The 12,768-nt window shown below is 43.9% G+C and overlaps 1 protein-coding gene across 3 annotated transcripts in view; it reads right to left on the bottom strand.

Annotated features, from left to right (window-relative positions):
• Positions 1-12,768, bottom strand: part of LOC135255108 (synaptotagmin-7-like) — a 124,625-nt gene that overhangs the window by 31,623 nt on the left and 80,234 nt on the right. The window contains exons 3-4 of one of the 3 annotated variants that reach the window (XM_064335865.1): positions 12,410-12,489; positions 7,608-7,742 (exon numbers count right to left, since the gene is read on the bottom strand). In XM_064335865.1, the coding sequence (XP_064191935.1) occupies positions 7,608-7,742; positions 12,410-12,489 (215 nt within the window). Of the gene's footprint in view, positions 1-4,083; positions 4,213-7,607; positions 7,743-12,409; positions 12,490-12,768 lie in introns of those variants that run through there. The other 2 variants (XM_064335864.1, XM_064335863.1) reach the window with 2 other exon arrangements.

Raw genomic sequence — 12,768 nt, 5'->3', positions numbered from 1 at the left:
AAGAGAGTGTGAAAGGGAGGGAAGGATTGGGAGAAGGGAATTGGGATGGGGAAAGAGGAAGGAGGGACGGAAAAGAGGAGAGAGAGGGAGAGAAAGAAAGAAACCAGGGTGAGGCCAGAGTGGTAGCACCAGCAGAAGTTGCACACCCATTCTTCACAGCTACACGGCTATGCAGAGCATGTCAGTCTCCCATGCGATTGGCTAGTGTGTGACTGCATGGCATGCTGCTGTGTTATGTTTGCTTGTGTCGTCTGTGGCCACATGGTGTGTGTATGCGATGCTCTTCTGTGTCCTGGTCATATGCACGCACTACAGGACTGAGCAGTGGGTGTGTCTGCCCAGGAGTGGGTCTCTAAGATAGGCCCACTACTGGGGTGTCTGTGTGTGGGTTTTTGTGTGATTTGCGAGGTCCGATCTTGTCCTATTCTCACTTTGTCCTACTTTATTTCTATCAGTTACGAAACACTTGCTTACTTTCCTTCCGAACGTATCATCTCTTTTAACTTGCCATGACTCCATCCCCTTTCCCACTTACAAATGCTGTCTCATCTCTCCGAGAGGAAAAGAATTCTGGTAAACAGTCCTCCGTCCTTCTTTCCCTCCCCGCCCATTAATTGAGCTCCATCCCCTCTACACCGTGTACCCTTTTAATTGCCATATTCCTTTTCTCTGTTTATCCGTCTGCCCTTCCCTCTCCATTTTCTCTACGTTTCATTCAATCAACCTTTCTGATACGACATCCAGTTCCAGCACTCTGTTTGTAATTCCGCGAGTCTGTTTCCTCGCATTGCTCATCGGGTTAATGCCTAAATAGCATTAAAAAGCACTCTGAACGGCCGCTTTTGTGGAACAAATTAATAATGGCAATAACTCCTTGCTTGCAATTTCTCCCTCATTGTCTCCCTAAGTGCATGATTCACTTTAAACGCAGCGCAGCCTTTATTATATTTTATTATATGCTCGTCTGAATGGGGGGGGTGTTACAAGGCTGTGCCTCGAGTTAGCGTTGATTCAGATCCAAGAGGAGATACCGAACGGCAAATTCACTTCGCTTACACGAGTCGCTGTCTCCGGCAACGAAAAAAAATCCTAAAATTCAGGAGGAACTTGGGAGGTAGAACATTTCCTGAGTGACAGCAGACTCAGTATAACCACGAGGAAGCGGTAAATTCAGCGTGTCATATCGGTTTAAGTCTAATTATTCTTTTGTTATCGCAGTCTTCGGCTCTCTGTTCCCTTTTGATGTCTATTCTTTAAAAAAAAAAATGAAAATGACAAAAAAAAGAGAGGGATAGCGTAAGAAAGAGAAAGAGATGAGACACGCGCGAGAAAGGCAGGAGTGAAACGGACCCCACAGAGAGCGAAAATCAGCACGGATGCGCAGAAACGGCGGGGAAATAAGCGAGGGAGATATTTGATGGAGGGCAGAAAAGGGAAGGAGAGAGTGATTGGTGGTGACAGTGGAGGGGGGGGGGGTGCAGAGCGCGAGACACACACATACACACACAGGAGACACAGACACTTATAGCAGCCTGAAAATAGAATCCAATTATAGACAGAGAAAGGGAGGGGCAGAGAAAGAGATGATAGAACAGAAAGCAGGAAGGGTGATGTAGCGAAAGGGTGGAGAGAAGAGGGGAGAAGGAGGGAAGTGGGGGGTGCATAAAGACTGGGGGAGGGCTCACAGACACGAGGTGCGAAAACAACGTGCGAAATTAAGACGGAATGATCGCGGAGAATCTGGCGTCGGGTTTAACGTTCCTGCTGTCATTGTGTTTGGGCCTGAAAGGCAGCGTTTGCCAAACTTCTAAATATACAGCACACGAAATTGGTTTCTATTTTTGACTTGTTAAACTCAGGAGCTCAGCTTTCAATGGCTTACACAACAGTGCCCCCAAGAAGCAGATCGTCAGAGCTCGCACCTCTAAGGTAGCCGAGACACTGCAGTGAGGTGGCTGCTGCTGTGGGCTTGTCAGTAGCATCCAATAACCCACCAGAGAAGTAGCACCCAATAAGGTTGGAGCATCTGTTTATTCAATTCTGTGTTGAATGGTGAGCTCCAGATAACACCTATCTGTTCCTTACTTGAATTAACATTTTAGTTTCCACAGCATACTTGTCATGCATTTTAAGCTATGATGGATAAGAATATTAAAATAATTAGGCCTATTATTTATATACTTAGAATTAAAATTATGTTGAGCGTGAAACTGTGAAGGTTTGAACATTTTAGTGCATATGTTTCAGAATAAGGTTCCTCGTTTTTGGTAATTATTGTGTAGATTTTTTTATTCGGGCAATGAACTCTGGTTTGATTTGGAAAGATGATTTGAAATTCTCTGCACCAACACATTGCTTTCAGGTCATTCCAGCGATTTGATAAACGCAATCAAAGCTGTTCTAGATACCACAAGACATACTGCTTAAGAGTTTGTGTTTAATTTACAGTAATTAAAAAACCTGCACATTTGTGGAAAACCATGGAAACACTCATTTGCAAAGTGTGAGGGGTGTGCAGAGATGTATGAATGTTTATCGGTTCAACAAACAAAACAATGTGTATCTGCATCTGAATTTGGATGGAAAGCCAGAAGTGGTGGTGGGCTTCAATTGGACGGTGCGTAATTGAGAGAAATGCAAGTTTTATAGTTTACATGTACATGAGGATTGCAACTGTTGTGCTTTCAAAGCACCAAACTCATTATTTGGCACCGACATATCATGAATCATGAAGTATGGTCATTATAACAGATCATTTCTTTTTAAAGCTGTATTTCACTAACAACACAAACCTATATGTTCCAGATGATTAGGCATTAGGCAACTGTATTTTATAATAGTCTCTCTGAGCAACACAAGTGCTAGCTCCAGCCACTTCAAACACTGCAGGTGCTATGGGAGCAGGCAGCTCCAGCAAATCTCTACCAACCTCAACTATTTAGTCTTCTGAGTCATTGGTAACTATCAGAAAGAACAATATGGGCTGTTACTAGCTAGCAGGTCACTGTTGGCTAGCTAGTCAAGCAAGATCCTACTGCTAGCCTCTGTGAAGCGTGTTGCCTCGCACAAATTATTTTGGTGCTGGATGTGGATGGCTCAAGACAGGAGTAGAGATAACTAGACGTACACAGCAAAATACTACTCACTTTAGAGGTGTAACTAAGCTAGTAGGTCCATGCAGTATCCCACTCCCTCAGTTTTTCTGTTTGTTTGTGAGTGTGTGTGTGTATGTGTGTGTGTGTCTCCCCCTACTACAGCGATGTGAACCCAATGAGAATAGGCTATTTGGATCTCTGCAAAGGAAGTCAAATCACAAATAATTTCAAAGCACGGCATCAGTGAGGAAACACTGAAAGGTGAGCAGCAGTCTGCAGCTGTGAACAACCCAGCTCACCTAAATCTGCTTCTGTCACCTGTCATGAGTAAATGCATCTGTCAACGTGTCGAGAAATGCATTTGAATGCATGCTTTATTGTGCACGGAAATTACTATTGTTTTCTTATGCCACTCCTGCAGAACTAGCTCATTTAGATGGACCAACACGGAGTTACAGAGTGAGACGTGTATTTCCCTTTATTTAATCAATGGAAAGAGTGACTTGTTTCTATTTAATGCTCTTTTTTTTCAAATCAGAAAGTCCATTTCTGGAGTAACAAATAAAAAAAAGTCTTCCAAATGTCATTGTTCAACTTCGGGAAAAAACAATATCTGTCTAAAATACATTAACTGCGTATTTCCAAATAGGGCATTCGGGTTCAGATCCATCTCCTATCTCCTGCATTCTTGCACATTGCATTCCTGGATGTTCTGAGCATGGGCACTGCGTGTCAGCTCAATATGTGAGTCAGTGTTGGCTCTGCTACTATTATTAGTCTTCAATGCACACATTATCCAAAGTGTATCTCCAACACACTCAGTTAGCAATTACAGTCATTGCATAAACCCCCTCACCCACCACCCTGCCCTCCCAGTTCACAGCACACTCACTCACCTGAGAATCCTTTTCCCCCTTTTCCTTCTCCCCACCACACAGCATTCCCCCAAACACGCCCCAGCAAAGTCCTCCACACCCCCGACACTCACTTTTTGGGCCTCAGGGCGCCGGACTGCATGTGACCCTGGACGGTCTGCCACCTCCCAGCCTTGCTGCCCCCCGACACCATACTCCTCACGCTGTCACTGCGACATGGACCCCCCCCATCCCCACCCCCACCAGACGCCCCCCTCTGACCCCCAGGTACCGCCCCACTGAGGAGGAGGTGAGTAGATGAGAAAAATAGGGAGAGAAAGGGAGAGAAGTGGAGAGTGACAGGGTAGTCAGTGCAGGCGGAAAAAAAAAATCCATGGTTAAGCCACACAGCAAAGCAGAGGGTGAAGGGTGGGGGTGGGGGGGTAGTCTCTCGTGCCATAGCGTTTCAGTTTACGGGGACACCTATGTGGATCGGGTCCGGTCACGGCGCCAGGTTAGCTGGGAGGGATTCACTGGGTGCATCTGCGAACCCTTTGGACATGGTGGGTGGATGTGTCTGCAGTACTGTACATGCAATGGAAAAAGCAGGTGCTTTTCAAGCCGGATCTGTCTGAACCTCTGCTCATGAGCTGTGCGGCTGGCTCTGCCACTACACCCTCTGCAAGGCACTTCACCTAAATATCTGTGGTAAAAAAAAAAGTCTCTCTGTTTGAATGGGTTATCCAGAAACTGAACTGTATGCAGCAAAACATGGCCTCAGATGTAATATCTGCCAGGAACTAAATAATGTAAGACAAGAACAGCTATTTGAGCACATAGGGGAACCAGTGACTGGCTTCAGCCTGCTTTGCCTTTTTCAGAATCTTTCATGGAAGGTCTGAGGAGAGAGCCAGGGAGTCCAGGGGTGCACAACCTCCCATCAATGTATCAAACCTTCCATGTTTTAGGGCAAATGACTGGAAACCCAAGAGTAAATGATTGATGGCAATCGTGGGGCACTGTGACAGCTTTCAGTACCCTGGGGATGCCCAAAGAATTTTTGATGCTGCCATGACGACCTACATCATCGCAATACAATTACTTCTGGGCCAGAAGGGAATATAGACTGTATTTAAGACAACAGCGATATTCAAAGTAAGGCATAGTGGCACCCCCTGGTGACTACAGTGTAGGATTTGCATCTATGCCAGGCATACAGCTGTATGCGTCATCATTTACCTTACCATTGGGAGGCACAGGGTGTGAGAGCATTAGGTTTTCTAGTCCATGTGTCGAGGGGAAATGGGTCCACAGTTCTTCACCCCAGTGAATGCATCCACAAAAGGCCAAAATATTTCTCCGTGTAACCGAGACCAACTGACCAGCCTCGGGCTGAACATTAACACCGAAGACACCAGCCACCACCACAAGACTGAGAACAACAAAATCACAGCCACGGTCAGAATAAAAACTGTGAGCTGCAGATTCCAACAAAATCCAGATGTTACTAGATGTTCCAGAGACACTGGTCACAGTGGAGAAAGTGGATTAAGAGTGGGGTTAACCTAAGGGTGGCTGTGACCAAGGGTTTAAGTGAGCCTTATCCTCATGGTCAAATTGGTCTCTAAAGTCATAATGGTGTTTCTGAAGACCATGCTTAGCAACAGTCATCAGATCACCTGATGCACATGTACTGCTGATATAATTCAATCTGGTATAAAAGCTGGTCTTGGTCTTACAAACTGCATCACACAATTCTATTGGAGACGCAAGTAAATTTGAAAGCTTGGATGAAAAAAGAGATTGAGAAATGTTTCACAGACTATGTAGACCAGCCATGAAGCCCTACGAAACATTAGCAGTGGTACTCCGGATGGATTTTGGTAAAGTTCTGCAGCTATCACCTCAGGCTATAAAGCTCTCAAACTCTGCAGCTAAAGATACCCTCATTCCTCCATTAATCCATTAGTGTTCATATTTCCCCAGCCACACTTCTAAAAACTTGGGGGTCCATGTTAGTCAGGCCCATCTAAGCAACCATCTGATCTATAGAGTGTCCAGGACAGTCATGTGAAGAGGTCAGTTGGAAGTCAAACTTAGAAGTCTTCACAAGCAAGGGCTAGAGAATTTGGATGCCCAGAGATGGCTTATAACTGTCAGGATTGGGCCTCCCATGACCACACCATGCAAGTCAATGCATGAGATACCCAATCTTTAGAGTGTGCTGGGTTAAGGGCAAAAGTCACTGGATTACTTAGGAGAGGGTTTAGGAGACAGTGCTGGTGTTAAAACAGACAAACAGCCAGAGCCTAACGCTGGGGGAGATTGGGAGGGGGAGTGAGAGGCACAACAACAATAATAATAATAATAATAATCTATTACAGGGTATATTGTATAACACAAAACCAAGAAAGAGGAGCCACACCATGCCCAAGTCCAACGGTCAACCCTCCATGAAATAAATAAATAAATATAAACAAATAAATAAATAAAAAGGGGGACAGTCCTAGCAAAGATTGGAGCTTGTGTGCATGTGCTTTCTTTACGATGAGTGGATTTGAGGGTTGTCCGTCTCCATGGTAACAGCCCATGGGCTGGAGGTGAAAGGTTAGAGGCTAGGGGTCAGTTAGACTGGCAGGGCTGTAGGGAATAGGGGGGTTTTAATGTATGCGCGTCTCTATTTGTAAGGCGTTGCGGGGCACGTAAACTGGGCTAAGAGAGAGAGAGACAGGACAAATGTTGCCGGCTCCTGTAGTTTGTGTGAGAATGCGCCACGATGAAAGTATGAACAGTCTCCCAAGCAAAACCCAAGCAAAACAATATTTATGTGCATGAGCGGCAATTTGAAGCTCGCATCAGGATCAACCCTGTGGGAGTAATGTTTGTTGCTCTTGTATGAAACGGGACAGAATTTCCCCACAGAGGTAGTAACTTCGCGCACAATGCAACGTGCACGCTGTGCATCTTTTCTCACGCTGATGGCTTTGATGGGCCGACAGTAATTTCAGCGTGTGCTGAATCTCATTTTAAACAGATTTGCAGAGGGAGACTAAAACATAATAACAGACAAGAAAGAGAATTTCTTAATAAGACAGCAATGGAAAGACATGGAACTCTAACACTATTGTGGCTCTCCTCCAGACTTTTTAAATTGGTTGTTGCCATGAGGCCTTCTTGAAACTTTTAAATGCTTTTTGGTTATGAGCCACTGAACTGAAGGTGACTGATGATAACATTAATGTTTCATTGGAACACACACTTATATGTTAGTGACTCAGAGAGCGCGTATGGATAAATACGTTCGAGCACAGAATACAAATAGTCATTTAATCATTGCACTATGATGGTGACTGAATACAATTTTGAAAGCAAATACTAACTAATGTGAAAAAAACATGTTTCATTTACAAATGTGCAAATGTAATTAATCTGATAGGGCTGTCCTGGAGCTGCAAAGGCATGTTATGGTGCATACATGTATACTGGATGTATGCTCTCCCATTTTTCAGTGTAATGTAATGGGGCCGTGGGTGTAATTTAGAGAATGGATGTTAATGGGGTGGGAGGGGCTGCAGTACATACAGGGGGAGGGGGTGCCCCCTCTTCATTACAGCCCTGCACAGAGAGAGGTCTCTTACCAGCCGCGACTGAGACTCACTTGAGTGTAAGGCGAGGATCTCCGTAAGGGGCATAGGGAGAAATGTTTAGTACAAACTCCTTGGGTGGATAGGAGCTCCATTTCTGCTGCACTGTGCTGCTGTCATTGTTATTCCAAAAGTCTCTGTCTAGATCACTGTGGCCAGAGAGAGAGACAGGTCAGAGCAACACAACCAATCACAGCTGAGAGGGGAGGGGTGGAGGCATTTTCATACCCGGGAGAGGGACAATTGCTTGTTTTTTTTAAATCTTAAACAGTGGGAGTGGTTGGACTAAAACAGAATGGGTGGGGTCTTGCCTTCATTAAGGGGAGGGACTATTTGTGTGTGGGACGTCATTAAAACATAAAAGGGTCTTGGGATAGAAAGGGTGTGACTGGAACAGGATATGTCAGATCCAGCTTTTCCACTTTTGGGCAAATATGGGAGGAGCCAGGGGAAATGGGCATGGCCATTTAACCAAAATCCCTCCCGCCAGGCAGTATTAATACATTTCCCAGTAACACAGCACATGGACAGAGAAAAGTTAAATTCAGCAGCAGATCCCAGAAGTCTCTCTGTTAAGAGGGAAAAGAAAAAAGGTGAAGGATGTATAACACAGAGAATATATGGGACACTGTCACAAAGCCAAGAAGAGTCAAAGTCAAAGTGAAAACAACAGAAGAGCACTTGGCACTCCACAGGTACAGCACAAGACCCGACGCAACGACCCATCATAGAGAAAGAAAGTGTGAGCGAGAGACAGAGAATGAGTGGTCAGAGAAGGAGAAGGCTGTTAACTGGAATGTATAGCCGGAGAGGGAGGAGAGGCTGCCGCCACTGCCGCTGCCACAGGGGAGGGAAGGAAATGAAGAGAGGAAACCGTCCAGACACTTATATCAACAATCACAACAGAAGCCTCGCCAGCACGTCAACCTTCTTCACCGCACATCATAATTTCATTATGTCACAATGGAAATTGTAACTGGCAGGTCTCGCATGCTTACTGCTGCAACAAACATTTGCATAGAGAAAGTTGTTGTTTTTTCCCTTTGGTATTAAAGGGTCACGCTGACTCTTTTTTAAAGAGATAGTACTGATTTACTCTAGGGAATAAGGTGTTATAGGGACTGCTTACATTTATAATTAGCTTGCCTCCATTTTAAGACTGATTCACTGCTGGTGTATCCAAGCAAATACACAGACTTCACAGTTACCATGTTAGTATACTAGTAAAATTGTAACATCACGGACTGACCCCTATTTAAATAAAAAGTGTTCCATTTTGAGCACTTAACTTCAACTTTTGTGATGATACTGGAGACTTCAACCACCTAAAGGAGTAGCTATATTACAACCATGACACCAAGAATGGCATTTCAGGTATCTGTTCTAGTAACTAAATCCATAGATTAACTTTGCACTGAATATGGAATTTCATATTTTTGAATGACTTTAAATTGTGCTGAAGTTTGCTTGATCAAAAACATAACATTTTACCTTACACTTGTGTGTATGGAGGACCACATCTGCCAAATAAGAAATACATGAGTGAATGAATAAACTAAATTAATGGATACAACAAATAAAAGAATGTGAAAATAAATGCAAAAATAAATGTACACAGAAATAAATTAATAAATAAAATCTTACATCGACAAATATATGAAGAAATAATTCAATTTATGTATATTGTTTTTTAATTTTTAATCTGTTTTTTTCTGTATTGCTTTTATTGCCTTGCTTCCCCATCGGTTGCTAGGCTACAGAAGCACATGGCACACACAATTCACACATGGCTGCAGACAGGCAATTGGTAGCTAGAGAATTGAGACTCCTGGCTAACTTGGCTGAAAATGCAGAGCTCGACTATTTCATGTTCCATGTGGAGGCACTGGCTGACAATTTGGTGGAAAGAGCAGCAACTATGGACACAGATGTTGATCCCATAGTGCTGCGCAATTTGGAGGAAGTGGCTCGTCGCCTGAATCGGTCACAAAGTCCAGGTTTCGCCAGGGTTGGATGCCCATCTCATTTCGTGCCTGTGGAGGCCTTGGAGAATTATTTATTGGCTGGGTTGTCCATCCGGGACATTGCCAATCTGTTTGGGGTGGGTGAAAGGACAGTTCACGTCTGTATGGCAGAATATGGCATCAGGTGAGTTTGTAATGTGCATCTGAAAATCACAGATGATGTGTCCAAATTTGAGCATCAGAAGATGTGGGCAGTGCTTCATTTGTGCCGGATCCTGCTGGAACAGGACCCCGGATTTATCCATTTTGGACTGCCTGCGTTCCAGGACCTAATTGTGTGGATCCGGCATCTCCTGCCCAGTATTAATACACAGGCGTACCAGGGCTCAAACCCTGTTAATACACAGGCGTACCAGGGCTCAAACCCTGTTAATACACAGGCGTACCAGGGCTCAAACCCTGTTAATACACAGGCGTACCAGGGCTCAAACCCTGTTAATACACAGGCGTACCAGGGCTCAAACCCTGTTAATACACAGGCGTACCAGGGCTCAAACCCTGTTAATACACAGGCGTACCAGGGCTCAAACCCTGTTAATACACAGGCGTACCAGGGCTCAAACCCTGTTAATACACAGGGTATCAGGCCAACCCTGTAGGCATGACATGGGCCTACAGGCTAGGAGGAAACACACTTCGTTAATTAAAAATGATCGGCCGCTGAGCCGGGCTCAAATCCGCTGGTGAACACAGAGGCTTACAACCCAATTACTGTGGTCGTCTTTCCAACCTCGATTGGCGCAAGTACCACATGTAAACACAGCTGATGCAGAATTGTGTGATGGAATTCACACACTCTGAGTTACAGTTGACCAGCTCTGTGACTGCATTAAATAAATCAGAGGAGCGAGCGATGCTGTATGATTGTACAGTATTATGCAGACCTTTTCTGTACACAAGACAAGAGCGGGATGCTAGCAGAATTATCCCTGCTACCTAGCTAGCAAGCAATAGGTTCTTAATTAGAGGTATTCTGTTCTAGTTAACATTAGCTCGTTAGCATGCTAACCATCACAAATGCCAGCTAAAGTCAGCAATATGTTGGTGTGTTCAACAATTTCCGTTGTATTCCAATGATTGATTATTGGGAGTGCCATTTCCCTTTGAGTGTATACTCTTTTTGTTTGTCCTTTGTTACTAACTGACCTATGTAGGACCTGCACCACTCTACTGTACCTCTGGGTTGCCATGCCTGAATGTCAAAGTCACATCCCCTCATTATCACATGGATGAAGACAAAATAAATACAGGGATAGAAATAAAATAGGTGAATGAATAAATACATAAATACAGAATATATTTTAAAAAGAAAAGTATACATAAACTATTAATTATTTTAGGTATTCATTTACAGTCACCCATTTATTTTCACATATACTTTAATTTCCGTATTTACTGAGACATTTATTCTTTTTTCACTTTTGTTTTTCTATTTATTCATTTATTTATTTCGTATCTGGGAAGGTCTGGTTCTCCATAGGTCTGGTTCTCCATACAAATGAAGGTGAAGATCTTGGGCCTATGCAAATGAGGCCCAAGTAATATGTCTGTTGGATATACCTGCTGAACACTAAATAAGCAGCACCAATTACTAAATGCTGTTTCCTGGTGTTCTGCTTTTCAGAGATGAATCTTTGCTTTCCTTTATTTTTTTACACTTTCTGTAGAATTCCAATGGGCCTAGTCACAGACTTTAAAATTCAGAAGACTACCTTATTAAACTCCATTGTGGCCAATAGTCATTTACAACCAATCCTGCTACCTGTCTACTGGGTCAAGCGCCTTTTTCTGGCGGTTAATGAGTTGGGCTCTCTTATCACCGAGTGTTAGGCTACTCTAGGCACATAGGCGCTGACTCATGTCATCAGCATCCATAAACATGTGAAAACAAGACAGTTACGATCATCACTCCCTGTTAGCCCACAAATTTGAATGTATCTTAATTTGGGATCAGCTGTGCATGTTTTGGTCACATCCTTCTCTTTCTGTAATGCCGTGTAACATGGGCTGTTTTTTTGACAGGGCCGGTTATTAAATTCTTTTGCCCTTCCTCTCTCTGACCCAACCTGCATCTCACCATCATCAGCTTGAGGATCATCATCTATCCCTCTATGGAAACACTCTGGTAAAGGGTCTGGTAAAGGATTCATTAAAGAAAAAAAGAAACAGACCTATTAACAACCGCAGATTGCTTCTTAAAGTGTCCAGACACATCCTCAATCGGGAAATCTTTTTTTCTATTTTAATACTGCTCAATTCGGCAGTATGTGCCACTGAAAGAAGACTCTTTGAACTATGTGAAAAACTGCCACCTCTGAAGTACCAACATTACGTAGCTCCATAAATACAGTGCATTGAAGGGCATATATTTATAGAGTAGATGAGAATATTGATACACTAGGGACCATCTGTACTCCACAAGCACTCTAGTCCTTGCACTGAATGGTGTCCGGTTTGAGATCCATCTGAGCTTCCTGTTGCTCTGCTGTACTAATTTATCGACCAAGCAGTTTAAAAGACCAGAGTGTGTTTTTCAGGGTTTTGCTCTCAAGAAGCATTTGCAGATTTCGGGCGTGCATTAAAAAAAAAATCATTTAAAATACTGGAGCTAAATTAAGTTTTCTGGCAAGCTCAGGAACTCAGCTGGAACATTAGGCTTGCAATCCAAAACCAGGAGAGCCTGAGCCAGGGAGGACATGTTTCTGAGGGGGTGAGGGGCATTATGGGTTGGACTAGGTCGAAAGGTGTATCGTTGGGGAATTTGACCCCGCCCCTGGCACCCGGGCACCTACTTGATTGCTTTCTTCTCCCCCCGGCCGCGTGCAGAGTCCGGAGTGCCTGCTGTCTCCACTCCGGGCTTATTTCTCTTCCCCTGGGTAGGATAGAGGGAGGGGGCAGAGAGAAGAAGAGTGTGGTAAGGTATGTGTCAGTCATAACCAAAACTCTTTGACTGGGACATCCAGTTCAGTGCAACAGACGTCCTACTTCATGGGTTCTGGAATGGGTGGTTTGACTGGAGCTTCGAGACAAAATATTAAAATATCGGTGGCGTTATCATAGCTTAGGAAAGCACCAAAGCACTTGTCTTTCTTAGAACAGTGGAAATAAAAGATATCATTACAAATAAACAGGTGAATTCCATATCTGAAAT

This window comes from Anguilla rostrata, chromosome 5 (assembly GCF_018555375.3).
Source record: "Anguilla rostrata isolate EN2019 chromosome 5, ASM1855537v3, whole genome shotgun sequence".
Lineage (NCBI taxonomy): Eukaryota > Metazoa > Chordata > Actinopteri > Anguilliformes > Anguillidae > Anguilla > Anguilla rostrata.
The sequence above is the reverse complement of the archived record's forward strand: the minus strand, read 5'-3'. Positions and strand labels throughout refer to the sequence as shown.